The following is a 16167-nucleotide window of genomic DNA, read 5'->3' on the forward strand; positions in this document are numbered from 1 at the left end:
ACACAAACAGCCCGTAGGGGGGGAAGAGTGTGAAACTCTATCATATAATCCCGAGCAATTATGTCCAAGACCCAGGTGTCTGATGTTATTATCTTCCAGGCCGGTAGGAAGGGTGTGAGAATGGATCCGAAAAGGGGAGGGATGGGAAGAGTGGGAGCAACAAACGTCGGGGAGTCAAAATTGACGGTTTGAAGATGAGTCGATCCTGCTACAGTCCTGATGAAACTTTGCAGACGAAGCGGGCTGTTTCTTCTGGGGTGGCATAGGTTGGTAGCACTGGTACTGATCAAAATGCTGTTTGGTCGTGTATGGTTGGGACCAAAAACACCTGTGGCCCTTGTACTTTTGCCGTACTGGTTGAGGACCCAGACCTATCTTGCGAGAGGTTGTCTTTGCTTTCTGAACAGAGTCCATCTGTTCATCCGTCTTTGAACTGAAGAGCCCCTCTCCATCAAAAGGCAGGTCTTCTATTTGAGATGTTGCTTCAGGGGTCAACCCTGCAGACCTCAGCCAGGCATGTCTCCTGAGGGCAATGGAACCGACCATCAATTTGGCATTGCAATCCACACCATGCCTAGAGGTATTAATATGCTATCTCAATAATTTGACAGCTTTGGCATGGAAGACTCTGGCAAGTTCCTTTTGATCCTCTGGGAGGTAGGCACAGAAGGAATCCATCTTCTCCCACAAAAATAACTGAATCTGGCCATCATGGCCTGATAATTGGCTACTGAGAGCCCCAAAGCAGCCATTGAGTACATCCTCCTGCCCAGGAGGTCTAATCTTCTCCCTTCTTTATCAACAGGGGACACATAAGATTTCTGCGATTGACCCTGCGCTGATTCCTCAATAATGGAATTGGGGCATGGATCTAGAAACAGGAACACCACGTCCTTCTCCTGCACCCGATAAAGGGATTCGAGGCACTGGGACATTGGAGCCATGGAGGAGGGAGACTTCCAAAACTGCTGGACCGTCTGTAAGAGGGTCAGGAGGACAGGCACTGCTGCCAGTTTCGACGACTTGGTGTGGACAGCGTCAAAAATGGAATCCTGTATATGCTCTTCCAGTCATTGGACGTCAATTCCCAAAGAATGCGCTATTCTGCTGAACTGCTCAGTGAAATGAAACATGTCCTCAGAGGGGGATGCCCCGTCATAGGAGCCCATGACGTCATCTGGAGATGGAATGGACGGTAGGACAGATGAGTAAGATTGGCAGTCATCAGCAGAATCATGGTGTGAAGATGGTCGTGGTGCACGGTCTGTTGCTGGAAACGGTTGTGGAACCGATGGTGGGACCAAGTGCACACATTTAGATGACTCCAACTGGCTCCTCAGCGGTGAAGAAGAATGAGGTGGCACAGGTGGAGGTACCAAGAACTCGTCCTTCTCAAGGGGCTGAGACACAGTTCTCAATGGAAGAGGCTGATACCAAGGAGAACACAGGCCAGCATACCAGGAGCGCTCTGAAAGATATTCTCGATCCCGAGCTGCACGACATTCGTCAAAATGGTAAGACCCTTGTAGAGGGTGGAACCATTCCAAGCATCTGTCCCAGTCACCTTGGGAAGACCTCGATCTTTCTCTGTAGTGAAGGTTGAAATGATGATCCCGATAAGGAGAACGATACAACCCCGAATAGAAGCGATGCTCTCAATCCTGAGGCGGGGACGGGAGATGGTGACGTGGGGCCTCCTGTCTCATCGGCGAATGACTGTCTCCTGGTGGAGAAAGCTCTTGATCCCGAGAGACTGGCAACAGAGGGGAAAATTCCAAGATTTCACCCTCAGACACGGTTGACACCGGCTCCATGACTGGAGTGGCAGGTGCCAGTGAGAGCACATGAATTGGTGAGTCAAGCAACGGTGGAGGTGCTGGGATCGTCAGTTTCGAAGAGTTGTCAGCAGCCTTCTTTTTCTTACGCTTTTTCAGGCCATTCAATCCCAACTTCGGAATCTTTGCCTTTTTCATGATTTTTCTCATGATCAAGAGTGCTAAGGAGCGCCCCAGGGTCGGAGGAGCAGTCTGTTCGACTGAAGTAGATGGACAAGGGGACTTCAGCTTGGAAGAAGACATAGTCACCTCAAGTTTGCCACTTGTAGACGACCCTGTAGCATTTTTGGGGTCTGTAACCAACAACGAAATCCGTCCCAAAGAAAAAGAAATGCAAGAAAGCCAAGTGGCTGTCTGATGAGGCTTTACAAGTAGCTCACGAAAGAAGGGAAGCGAAAAGCAAAGGAGAAAGGGGAAGATATACCCAACTGAATGCAGAGTTCCAGAGAATAGCAAGGAGAGACAAGAAGGCCTTCTTAAATGAACAATGCAAAGAAATCGAGGAAAACAACAGAATGGGAAAGACTAGAGATCTCTTCAAGAAAATTGGAGATCTCAAGGGAACGTTTTGTGCAAAGACTGGCATGATAAAGGACAAAGAAGGCAGGGACCTAACAGAAGCAGATGAGATTAAGAAGAGGTGGCAAGAATACACAGAAGAACTATACAGGAAAGATCTGAATGTCCCTGATAGCCATGAGAGTGCGGTCACTGAACTTGAGCCGGACATCCTAGAGACTGAAGTCAAGTGGGCCTTAGGAAGCATTAGTAACAACAAAGCTAGCGGAGATGACAGTATTCCAGCAGAGCTATTTAAAATCCTAAAAGATGATGCTGTTAAAGTGCTGCATTCAATATGCCAACAAATCTGGAACACTCAACAGTGGCCACAAGACTGGAAAAGGTCAGTTTACATTCCAATTCCAAAGAAGGGCAACGCCAAAGAGTGTTCAAACTACCGCACCATTGCGCTCATTTCACATGCCAGCAAGGTGATGCTCAAAATCCTACAAGCTAGGCTTCAGCAGTATGCGAACCGAGAACTACCGGAAGTACAAGCTGGGTTTCGAAGAGGCAGAGGAACTAGAGATCAAATCGCCAACATTCGCTGCATCATGGAGAAAGCAAGAGAATTCCAGAAAAACGTCTATTTCTGCTTCATTGACTACGCTAAAGCCTTTGATTGTGTGGATCACAACAAACTGTGGCAAATTCTTAAAGTGATGGGAGTACCAGACCACCTTACCTGTCTCCTGAGAAACCTGTACGAGGGTCAAGAAGCAACAGTAAGAACCAGAGATTGAACAACTGATTGGTTCAACATTGGGAAAGGAGTACGACAAGGCTGCATATTGTCACCCTGCTTATTTAACTTATATGCAGAGTACATCATGAGAAATGCCGGGTTGGATGAATCAGAGGTCGGAATTAAGATTGCCGGGAAATTATCAACAACCTCCGATATGCAGACGATACCACCCTAATGGCAGAAAGCGAAGAGGATCTCAAGAGCCTCTTGTTGAGGGTGAAAGAGGAGAGTGCAAAAGCTGGTTTGAAACTCAACATTAAAAAAACGAAGATCATGGCACCTGGCCCCATCACTTCCTGGCATATAGAAGGGGAAGAAATGGAAGCAGTGACAGATTTTACTTTCTTGGGCTCCAAGATCACCGCAGACGGTGACTGTAGCCATGAAATTAAAAGACGCTTGCTCCTTGGGAGGAAAGCTATGGCAAACCTAGACAGCATAGTAAGAAGCAGAGACATCACCTTGCCGACAAAGGTCCGTCTAATCAAAGCTATGGTTTTCCCAGTAGTAATGTATGGCTGTGAGAGCTGGACTATAAGGAAGGCTGAGTGCCGAAGAATTGATGCTTTCGAACTGTGGTGCTGGAGAAGACTCTTACGAGTGCCCTGGACTGCAAGGAGGTCAAATCAGTCCATCCTAAAGGAAATCAACCCTGAGTGCTCATTGGAAGGACAGATAATGAAGCTGAAGCTCCAATATTTTGGCCACCTAATGCGAAGAGAAAACTCCCTGGAAAAGACCCTGATGCTGGGAAAGACTGAAGGCAAAAGGAGAAGGGGACGGCAGAGGATGAGATGGCTAGATAGCATCACGGATGCAATGAATATAAACTTGAGCACGCTTCGGGAGAGAGCGCAGGACAGGAAGGCCTGGCGTGCTATGGTCCATGGGGTCACGAAGAGTCGGACACGACTGAACGACTGAACAACAACAACAAACCAACAACGCTCCCCTCCACAGCTCTGTCAGGGGTGCCTCTGAGCACGTGCAGTGGCAGAGTAGCTCAGATTCTGAAGAGGAACCGCAAAATGTGGGGGAGGAACTTTCCCAGACTCTTCCAGATAGGGAGAGGCAGACTCCTCGGGTTTCAATTGTCCAGCTGGACGAAGAGGGCCTCTCTTCACACACCCCTGTGAGAGATAGCAAACAGGGAGAGGTGGGGCTTGGAGAGCCTGAATTCTTAGACGCCAGGCACAGATGCAGAGCCAAGAGAGAGATAGCAGGGGCAGAGCTTAGGCGATCTGCCTGATTGATCCGGCAGAAACAGCTATGCGTAGAGACCTCACGAGATAGAGGGAGATTCCCCCCCCTTAAGTTAGGAAAGCATGCCTGCCTTTTCTAGGCAACTTTCAACCTTCGTAGCTTCCCTTTGAATTCCCTGAAGGGATTTCCTTTGTAGACTGTGAGTTACTGACAATTTGCATCTGTATAACCCATTGAAGTAAAAGGATTAAAGAGCCGTGGATAGAAGCCTCTTGTCTGTATTTTGATTTGGCTATTTGAAGTTCAGCAGGGACAAAAGGGAATCTTGACAAGCTCTGCTTTAAGTCTGTCTGCTCTGTTCTTTCATGCCTGTTTAGTAAATGATTGGCCCAGAGAGCAGGAATCAGGGAGGTGTCCTTTACCCAGGCAAAAAAGGCAGAGGGTTGGTGGGGGGCAACTTACTCCCACACTTGACACATTTCTGAAAGGGTGCTTTTGCGGCCTTAAGACGGCACTGCAGCTGTGGTTGAGAGACAATGAACGACAAAGATGATGAAGGGAATTGGGGGGTGGGGACAAAAGAGATGAAGATGTCCAACAAATATAACAATAAATCCTCAGCAACAGCTAGGAATGCTGCAATTCTCTTTCTAACAGAGAGGAAGCTCCGAAGGCTATCCACTATGGCGGTTGAAAGAGAACTGAAGGAACAGGCGGGAACCTGCTGGGACATGCGCAGTGGATGGTGGGGGAAGGGTTCCTGCCGAAACATTCCTCAGCTATGGAAGCTTCCCGAATGAGACTCAGCGCAGGCACAGAGCCCATATGCGTGATGCACAAAGACCACGAAGAAGAACTAGAGTCATAGACAGAAGCAAATACTTGCCAGGGGCTGAAAAGCCAACCCTGCTTCCTCATTCCTACCTGACCAAGACTCAGAAAAAGAGTTGTTTAGTTTAACCCTCTTTCCCCTTGTGGAACACCAAGAGAGATTTTGGCAGAAACCCTCCCTTATGCACATCAGTTGCCCATGCCATTTGTCTAGGTCAGGGGTGCAGAACCTCAGGCCTGGGAGCCAAACCCAGCCCACCCAGGGTTTCCCAGAAGGCTCCACCCCCTTTCCTTTGCTCCACCCCCTTTCCCTCAACCACCGAGTGTTGGGCAGTTTCCCAGCTTTTGTGCAGTTTCTCCCTGTTTTGTGCAGTTTCTCCCCATTAATCCGTGACCCTGCTTCTCCATGAAACCCTCCCCGCACCTTATGTTTGCTTGTTCTGGAACCTCCTGTCTAGGTATTACCTGCCCAAGATGTAATGGTCTCCTCACCTGAGTAACTCCTTCTCTTTTTCCAATGCATTGAGCATGTTCACTGAAGAGGACTGCTGGAGACAGTATGTCTGGAAGGCAGGCAGCATATTGACAAACTCCAGGAATATTTCACCAATGCACACAGTCATGAGGTCATCATCACCCTGCCAACACACAATGTGAGAGATGCATCAGATAGTGGTGTGGAGCTGGTCCTGGATGGGGTTGCACTCCCTAGGAAGGACCAGATGCACAGCTTGGGGGCTGATCCTTGGATCATCACTGTCTGCTGAATTGTGAGCAACAGCTGTGGCCAGGAGTGCCTTTTACCAGCTCTGGCTTGTACACTAGCTGTGACCCTATCTGGAGCATTCGGACCTGGCCTCAGTACCCCTGCACTGGTTGCTTCCAGCCTGAACTACTGCAATGTGGGAATGGTTTTGAAGACAATCCGGAAACTGCAACTCATACAAAATGCAGCCACCTGGATGCTGGTGAGAGCCAGGAAGTCTAAAAACATAACTCCAATTTTGTGCCAGCTGCACTGGCTATCACTAAGGTTTGGGGCTCAATTCAAAGTACTGGTCTTAACCTTTAAAGCCCTAAATGGCTTGGGTCCAGGTTATCTGAAAGATTACTTTCACTCATATAATCCTGCCTCAGGGCTCCTTCTCAAGTGCCCACCATTAAGATAGGTTAGGCTGGTACACTAGGAGATAGGGCCTTCTCAGTGGTGACCTCATAACTGTGGAACTCCCTTCCTATTGACTTGTGCCTTGCTCCTTCTGTATAGGTTTTCTGGTGAGACTTGAAGACCTTCCTCTGCGATGCTGCCTTTGAGACTGTAATTAGGCTATGTATTTTAGATAGCTTCTCAATGCATCCTGTATGCTTTGTAATATGGCCATTTTTATTTTTGTTTCTGATCTTTCCTCTTGATTGTACGTTGCTTTGGGAGGGCATAGTGCTAACATTCTTTAAATGAAGAATAACAAAATGGGGACAAAGTTACCTACACCAGCACCAAGTTAGCGTAGATAATGGGCCCTCTCAGAGAAACTGAGGAGCTTTGAATCCAGAGGTCCAAAGTCACCCCCAACCCACCTCCTGAAAACACAGATAGCAAAAACGTGAAATTTGGAAAAGAACTAAATACTCCAAATGCCAAAGAGCTAAATTAATTATAATATGTAATATTATATGTAAATATGTAAAGTGGTGGAAAAATAACAAGATATGTAAAATTAAGATTGCAATCCAATGGTCCCTAGAAAGGCGTCACAGGGGCCATAGGATAGATTGTATCTCACCCTTAGAGAACAGAAAGAGAGGTCTACCCTCAGAGGGGGAGATCCAACTGCTCCCAGCCCCAGTGCAAAAAAGAGGGTGGATCAGGAGGTGTGTTGTGGGTAGATTTCCCTCCCCATCTCCAGGCATGCCCCTAACTAGGGGGGCTGTATACATAATTTCTCCCTTATTCCAATGGGAGAGAAATTGTTAAACACACACATGGGGGTGGGTCAAAAATCCCACAAATATTGCTCCCCCCTCCCTTCTTCTATGCCAGCATGTGCCCAGCAGAGCTTTGAATAAAGCCGTTCCTCTGCCTTCAGATCTTCCTGCCCCCACCTGTAGGACTGCTCTGTAAGAGATGCAAATGAGCAAGCTGCCCCCCCCCCGCACACACACACACACACACACACACACAAAATGGCATGCTTTTTGTGGGGGAAGAACAATGAACATCTGTATGGTTTTGACTGTATGAGGGTGGAACTGGAAACAATTGTAGTGTTATATCTATGTCTGAAAAGTATTTTGTGTATCACAGGTTTTCAATAGACCAGTGTAACAATAAAAATAGTTCATACAAAAAAAAAGTGGTCTGGGTTAATTTAACTTTGACAAACATATGTTATTATATCCTTCCTTGTTGTTTAATGATTACCTGTCTTGACACATATTTTAAGGATCTGTAGTTACTTGTGTCTCTTTTACTGGCAATCAAAATGTTATGCCCATTTTTGCCAGCATGAGGTGCTGTGGCACAGAGGTTCTGTGATCCATTTCATGTTAGGTTGCTCTTGTTAAATTGGGGGTTACTATTGCTGAAAACCATCTTATTATTATTTTTTAAAAGCATATCATCTGAAATTGTTGGATTTAAACCAGCAGACAGATAGCCTTCTTCAGGTTAAACTATGTTTCAGTGTCAATGTTGTGTTTCATGGACAAGATCTGCATTTTGAGGTTTTGAAACCTGAATTTGTACCCCCAGCCCACCTCAAAAACTCACTACAAAACCCAATACAAAAGGTTTAAATGGATCTATTTCTTAAACTTTTAGACTTCATTAAAATTCATTTTCTTCATTAAAATCAGTTTTCTTCAGATTTTTGCATAGTGTTTCAGTATGCTGTTTGCAGTTATGATTTTGCTTTCTCATTTAAAAAATTACATTACTTCAGTTCTTGTTAGAGAAGAGATGAAAATGGCTCCCAGAATGCGGCATATGTGGCCCCTTATCTTCAGCTCCTAAACTTAATTTCCCTGTTTGGCTCTCCAGCAGCTACATATCATAGAATCATAGAATAGTAGGACTGGAAGGGGCCTACAAGGCCATCAAGTCCAACCCCCTGCTCAGTGCAGAAATCCAGGTCAGAGCATCCGTGACAGGTGGCTGTCCAGCCTCGTCTTGAATGCCTCCAGCATGGGAGAGCCCACTACCTCCCTAGGTAATTGGTTCCATTGTCGTATTGCTCTAACGGTCAGGAATCTGACACAATATATAGTATTATCACATTGACTCAATTCAGATGATCATATCTTGGCTTAATAAGCTGAAATAGGCATGAGTCTTTCGCCTGCATGCTCCATGCCTGCGTTACCTCTTCCCTCCTCCCTTCTCAGTGCACAGCGATAAATCAGGAAAGCATTATGTCTTGGATTAACCATAGTTTCCCATTACCAACCAAATGGAAAACTATAGTTACCAAGTTCAAAACTTGCCTGTATCTGAAAGCACAGCTTGAAGTCAGTTTAAGATCGTGGCTTGTTCCAAACCTGGTAACCATAGTTTCCCGGTTCAGGCATTAACAGGAAACTATAGTTAACGGAATACTTATGGGGTTAATTATGGCATTCTGGAAAGGGAGCGGGGAAGGGCCTAGATACATGGGTACAAGGCTCATTCATATCTTGACCTATTAAGCCAAGATGTGAGCATCCAAACCAGGCCATTGTCTTAACCAACCACAGTCTGCCTGTTAAACAAATGTGTATCTTTTTGTGCTGGGTCAGTCCATGTATCCCAGAATTTTCTATGCTGGAATTCTCTTCGTATTGACCATTGCGGTTAAGATTGGAGGGGCTGATATATCCTTGCATGACTGAGCAATCAAAAACTCCTTCCAATCAGAGAAGCACTTATAAGAACATATAAATCAGCAAATGCGAGTATTCCAAGGAGATATCACCTCATGACTACATTTTCTTGTAAAAAGGGATTTTATGTACTTGTTTACTTAGAAGTAGGGCTCATTGAGTATAATGGAGCTCCCTCTTTGTTTTGGGTGCCATGACTCGTAGCTTACTTGCAAACAAGTCTGCACAGAATTGCCGCCCAAGGCACACATGCTAATTAAAATCAGTGAACTTCACCGTGCTTAGATCTATGCCAAACTGTGGCCACAGAGTATATCCCAAATGGTGAGAAACTGTATTTCTTATGGATGAAACTATTGCCTTCAGCTTGGTACTCAGCACTGTCTATTTGCTAGGATGGTTTACTCAAAGACTGACCCATTCCACTACTAAGGAACATGGGAAGTTGCCTGACTCCCAGCCAGGCCATGGGGCCCCCTTGCTCAGTATTGTCGACACTGACTGACAGAGGCTGTCCAGGGTTTCAGGACAGCAGGCTTTCCCAGCCTTACCTGGAGATGCCGGGGACTGAACCTGGGATGTTTTGCATGTAAAGTGCGAGCTCTTCTACTGAGCTACAGCTCTTCCCTGAAGAGCTCACATTTGTCCATCTAGCTCTATATTGACTACTCTGTCTGGCAGCAATTCTCAGGGCCTTTACAAGAGGCATTTCGCTTAATCTCCTACATGATCCCACCTCTTTCTTTTCTTTAAAATGGGGATGCCAGGGACTGAACCTGGAACCTTCTGCACGAAAAGCATGGGCTCTACCACTGAGCTAAGGCCCTCCCTCAAGACGACTGCACTCCCTTCCAAATAATAATCTCTCCCTCAGTTGCCTTACAACAGGGCTTAGATTGCTGTTGGGCTGTGCGCAGGGCGCTAGCCTGTCATAATGAATTTTCAAGATTGCTGTTCCAAGAAATTATAAATAACCTTGAGTACTTTCAAGAAACAGTGCCAGTTTGGAGCATGGCTCAAATAACACTTAAGGATTTAACTAGCCTTGTGTTTGTTCTCGGCCACCAGTAATTGTTGGCAAGCAAAGCTGCTTTTAATTGCTCACCCTTGGGCCTTCTTGGATGCTGCTGTAAAAATGAATTTCATGGTAGAAGGGTCTTTTTTCTTTCAGAGTCCATCATAACGTACAAGGCATAATATAAATACATGTAAATGCCATTAGCTTTGCTTAGGTGTTAGCCCAACCAGCCGCCTGTACACATTGTTCTCTTTCAGCCAATGGAAACATGCTCGCATTTGTAACGGATGGTAGGCCTCACTGTAAAAGCAATACGCTGTGGTTCAAGCTGGGCATGACAGCCCTCAAACGGCACACCCACCTGTCTTAAAGCTAGTCTTAAAGCTAGTCCCAGACTGGTCTATTCAGGAGTGCACGGGGTGTATTTCATGGGAGAGTCTCTAGGATTTTTAAGAAGCTTTTTCGCAAAGTGATCTTGCCCTACGTTTACTGAATTCACACAACTTGCTGTGGGTCACAGAGAAGAGCAGGCAATATGTGGGTCCATTCTGACCCATGGCTTTTCTCCCTAGCTGACAGACAAATGTTTTCTCACAAGTTTGAAATGAGGGGAAAAGACAGGTATGGGATCCTGAGTAACGTTGTCTAGGGAGGGCCCTCTGGAGGAGGGGTAAAATAAGTTGAAGAAACACAGACCGAATCCTCCTGACTCTCAATTCCCTCATGTATTGTTAGGCACTGTGGCTTTCTAGTTAGTAGCATACACGGCAAGTGCCATGGTGACAAAGCCATAGTAACAAATTAACTCATGGTTACCACAAAGGAGAGGAAGCCTGAGATCACACACTACCTGCTCAAAGGCCTGGTCAATCTCTTCCTGCAGGTACTCTAGGAAGTTTTCATTGAGGTCTATCAGCTCCTGTATGTTGCTGAAAACCACCAGCAGTTGGTCCTGCGTTAGGAGACCTGCAGCTTGCATGGGAAGGTAGAACTCCTCTTTGATGATGCGCAGGTCCTCCCCGTAACTGGCTTCAGTATTGACAAACTCCAGCACTGACTCCTTCCGCTCTGTCCGGCACTTCAGGCACTTCTCACAGAGGGTGGCCCGTCTCTTGTTCTGGTTCTGAACATCCGTCTCCAGCGGGAAATCTCTCCCACCACAGTCAGCACAAGGTTGGTGGGCTTCCCATGCCTGCAGAGAGGTCAACGTTTCAGATGCCCTATTCCTCCACTTCCTACTCAGCACTTGGCTGATGCCACTGTCTGCCCGCTCCATCTCAGCCAATCTCATCCTTGGTGCCCCTCCACTGCTGGCATCAGGATTGTCCCTCTCATCGCTCCCACCCACTATGCCGCTGTCTGCACTGAGACTGCTGACGTTGCTCCAGCGGTATTTGGAACGAAAGGAGCCACCCAGGACATGGCGGTTTTCATCAATGCTGCTGCCGTAGTTGATGTTGGCTTTCGTCAGTGCTGGGCCTGAGCAGAAAAAGGAAATGAAGGAACATCACTTTCTAGCAGTAATGGGGAACCTTCCCATGATTTCCTCCTTCTACCAGAAAACTCAGCCCCACTCATCCAGCAATGAAAAGCTTAGTTTATCTTTTTTTAAGGGGAACGGCGGGTGGGGGGTAATGCACCCCTTGACCATCTTATCTAAAACTAAGGTAAGCCAGTCCCCACTCTCCCAGAAAATTTCTAAGGAATTTCCCCCATGCCCCGGAAAGCTGCTGAATTCCCTCTCCCATCCCATCTTCTGCAGGTTTGAATGGTCCCATGAAAGCTGGGGTTGGGGAGAATGCAGCCCGGCACTAAGCCCAACAAATTCCATTAGCTATGTGGCTTGCTAGGCGCTTGTCTGTATTTGCATTCAAGGACAGCAGCCAAAGCAAGAGTTTTATCAAGCCCCTAGTAAAGCACCATGCATGACCGTAGGGTTGTGTTCAGCCCGGGGGATCACACGTTTGCATGTCTGCTTTAGAGCATGCAAATAACTCATTCTAGGCCACACCCCTCTTCTTAATTCAACAGCTGCAGAAAGCAAGTCCCACTTGCAGTTTGGCTTAGGTGTGCTGGATGGAACCCACCTGTCCTAAACACTACACATTAACAGGCGGGGGGCCATCAGTTGCAGCCTTCCTCAGCCTAGCGCCCTCCAGATGTGTTGGGCTACAACTCCCGTAATTCCCAGCCACTGGGACGTTGGCTCCATCTGCTGTGCATACTTGCAGAACCATTGTTTGAGGCCCTACTCACCTTTTGCTATATTGTGCATGAAGTCCAAGTGACGGAGCACTAGAACATCAGAGCACTAGAGCTTCATGAGGTTGTGCTGACACTGCCATGACCTTTGCATCTCCCCTTCTCTGAATATCCCTACCGTGCACATATTAAGAGCAGACTCAGACTTTCCCCAATTTGTGCCTGCCAGACTCTTGGTTGTTTTTATAGGGTATGAACAGCCAGAGCATAGAAGCTGCTGCTGTGTTCCCTCTCCTCTGGAGAGACCCTACCGCAAGAGGTTCCTGCAGGCTGCAGAGCATATCCCATGGCTGTTGTTGCAGGAACACATGGAGGTGAGCTATGCCAGATTTCAGCCAGATCTCTCTGAAGGATGGGTGCGAACTAATGCTGAAAACACACTCAGAACTCTGAGTGATGAGGACGCTCCAAGACATACTGAAACGGAGCCAAAGGCAGGGGACGTACCGGGGTCTCTCTCTTGCCGGCGCTTCTGAGCGTGCTGGCGTGCTGCTGCAGCTATCTTCAGCTCCAGTTGTTTCCTCTTCACGGCATCCGTTGGCATCGGGTCACTGAAATGAGGCCGTAACCGACACTCCCGCTGAGCTTTGGTGCAGTCTGACGTTTCGTAGGAGATGTCGGAACTGGATCGGCGGCAGCTGGGGCTGGAGGACTGGAAGAGAAACAAGGGGACTCAGGGGCAGCTGTTGACAAAACAAAATACGGAACACCCAAACAGACTTGGCCAAATCTCTCAATGTTTGGCACCGACATGCAATCATTCTACTCCCAAATCTTTCTGTTCCTTCTCCTGCCTGTTGTGCAGTTTCTGTCTGGCAGGCAGTCACGCCCACTCACTTAAGGAGGCAAAGTAAGCGACTATTTTATATTAAATAGCAAACGGATCTGGCATCACATGGCTTGGAATAGCCCTTGGTTTGATACTGAGAAGCCTTCAAGCAAAGTTACACATGGACACACTGTGCCCACTCTGAGTGAAGCCATGCCTGCTGGCGCCCCTAGGCACAGCCCTTCTATGGTGCACCTCTAGAGCCCTGAGGGAGGGGTCTGTCCACTCCATTCCCCGGCGGGCGGGCTGCCCAAAGCAAGGGGAAGGGGACAGGTGTATAACTCTGTCCCTCAGCCCACTAATCTCTTCCAATATTAAACTGAATGGACTGCAAGGCTATGTGCTGATTAGGGAAGTCGTCCCCTAGTGACTGAAGGTGTTATTGCAGGCTTCAAGCACATAGTATGCATAAGGTGTTTAGGTTTCATAGTCTTGATGCTATGAGGTGCTAGACAGACAGACAGGCAGACACACATTCTCTTTTATTATTATAGATACATGTTTGTGAAGTCTATGTGCAGCTGTTTGAAGACATATATGACATGTGCAGTGCATAAACGGCGAGATTCCTAGTGGAGAAAACAGCAAGGAACATGCCATTTTTACTGAGCTGTGTGGGTTAGGGTTAGCAGGATGAACAATCAAACGTGGTGAAGTGTGGACAGTATATCACAGCAGTACTCCTAGACCAGAGAGGAAATGAAATGGTACCACCTCTCTTCAACCATCCAGCACTGTTTGGACACACCCTAAGGCAGCCTTCCCCAACCTGATGCCCTCCAGACATGTGGGACTACAACTCCGATCACTCCCAGCCAGTATGGCCAAGCTGTGCTTCGCTGGGAATTGTGGAAATGGCAGTCCAACACATCTGGAAGGCACCAGGTTGGGAAAGGCAGTCGTAAGGTGATGCTGTCCTTGAGAACTGTTATCAAGTAATGACTAGACCCCAACCAATAAGAGCTTGACCCAGGATGAAATGGGAATTCCTCTCCATGCCATCTGTTACACGTTCTGAAGGCTGAATGTCATGTCTATACTACACATTTAAACCACTTTCTACTTGATTGAAGTGTCACGGGTTCCAACCAAGAGATCAAGGGAATTGCACTTCTGTGGTATAGACTGCTATCAGAGAACTTTCAGCCCTCTCTCATACAACCACAGTTCACAAAGTTTCTGTTGGGTAAAGCCACGAAAATTATACCAGTTTCGAATCAGTTTAAATATATTGGAACAAATCCAGCTAACATTATAGAATCATAGAATCATAGAATGGTAGGGTTGGAAGGGGCCTACAAGACCACTGAGTCCAACCCCCTGCTCAGTGCAGGAATCCAAGTCAGAGCATCCCTGACAGGTGGCTGTCCAGCCTCGTCTTGAAGGCCTCCAGTGTGGGAGAGCCCACCACCTCCCCAGGTAATTGGTTCCATTGTCTTATTGCTCTAACAGTCAGGAAGTTTTTCCTGATGTTCTGCCAGAATCTGGCTTCCTGTAACTTGAGCCCATTATTCTGTGTCCTGCACTTTGGGATGATCGAGAAGAGATCCTGGCCTTCCTCTCTGTGACAACCTTTCGAGTACTTGAAGAGCGCTATCATATCTCCCCTCAGTCTTCTCTTCTCAAGGCTAAACATGCCAGTTCTTTCAGTTTCTCTTCATAGGGCTTTGTTTCCAGTCCCCTGATCATCTTCGTTGCCCTCCTCTGAACCCTCTCCAGTTTGTCTGCATCCTTCTTAAAGTGTGGTGCCCAGAATTGGACACAGTACTCCTGATGAGGCCTAACCAGTGCTGAGTAGAGGGGAACTAGTACTTTCCGGGATTTGGAAGCTATGCTTCTATTAATGCAGCCCAAAAGAGCATTGGCCTTTTTGCAGCCACATCACATTGTTGGCTCATATTCAGCTTGTGATCGACAACAATTCCAAGATCCTTCTCGCTTGTAGTATGGTTGAGCCACGTATCCCCCATCTTGTAACTGTGCATTTGGTTTCTTTTTCCTAGGTGCAGAACTGGGCATTTACCCCTATTAAATGTCATTCTGTTGTTTTCTGCCCAGTGCTCCAGTCTATCAAGATCACTTTGAATTTTGTTTCTGTCTTCCAAAGTATTAGCTATCCCGCCCAATTTTGTGTCATCTGCAAATCTGATCAGCATTCCCTGCACCTCCTCCTCCAAGTCATTAATAAAAATGTTGAAGAGCACTGGGCCCAGGACCGAGCCCTGTGGTACCCCGCTTGTTACCTCTCCCCAGTTTGAGAAGGTCCCATTGATAAGCACTCTTTGAGTCCGATTCTGTAGCCAATGGTGGATCCACCTGATCATTGTTTCCAAACACGTGGTGTCCAAACAAGTGGTGTGTCCCACTTCGAGCTAGTTTGCTCATCAGGATATCATGGGGCACTTTGTCGAAAGCTTTGCTGAAGTCGAGGTATATTATGTCCACAGCATTCCCACAGTCCACAAGGGAGGTTACTTGATCAAAAAATGAGATCAGATTTGTCTGGCAGGACTTGTTTTTGACAAATCCATGTTGGCTTCGAGTAATCACGGCATTGTTTTCAAGGTGCTTCCAGATGGATTGCTTTATCATCTGCTCCAGAATTTTCCCAGGGATTGATGTCAGACTGACTGGTCTGTAGTTCCCAGGTTCCTCCTTTTTGCCCTTTTTGAAGATAGGGACAACATTAGCCCTCCTCCAGTCATCTGGCACTTCACATGTCCTCCATGATTTCTCAAAGAGAATAGACAGTGGCTCAGAGTTCTCCCAATTCCTTTATTACTCTAGGGTGCAGTTCATCTGGCCCTGGAGATTTGAACCCATTCAAAGTAATTAGGTGTTCCTTGACCATATGCCTATCGATCTCAAGCTGCAATCCTGCCCCTTCAGCCTGTACTTCGTCTTTGCTGGGGTGTGTGTGTGTCATAGACCCTCTTTTGGGAGAAGACTGAGCCAAAGTAGGAATTGAGCACTTCTGCCTTTGTTTGTCATCTGTTATCATTTTGCCATCCTTATTTAATAG

General features: G+C 47.0%; 1 protein-coding gene across 1 annotated transcript in view; it reads right to left on the bottom strand.

Moving 5' to 3' along the window:
- Positions 1-16167, bottom strand: part of LOC146358289 (uncharacterized) — a 104716-nt gene that overhangs the window by 5057 nt on the left and 83492 nt on the right. The window contains exons 5-7 of the mRNA XM_084807205.1: positions 12764-12968; positions 10905-11533; positions 5671-5816 (exon numbers count right to left, since the gene is read on the bottom strand). Of these exons, the coding sequence (XP_084663331.1) occupies positions 5671-5816; positions 10905-11533; positions 12764-12968 (980 nt within the window). The remainder of the gene's footprint in view (positions 1-5670; positions 5817-10904; positions 11534-12763; positions 12969-16167) is intronic.

This window comes from Heloderma suspectum, chromosome 1 (assembly GCF_057233095.1).
Source record: "Heloderma suspectum isolate Gila_16-S chromosome 1, 16-S_ref, whole genome shotgun sequence".
Taxonomy (NCBI): Eukaryota; Metazoa; Chordata; class Lepidosauria; order Squamata; family Helodermatidae; genus Heloderma; species Heloderma suspectum.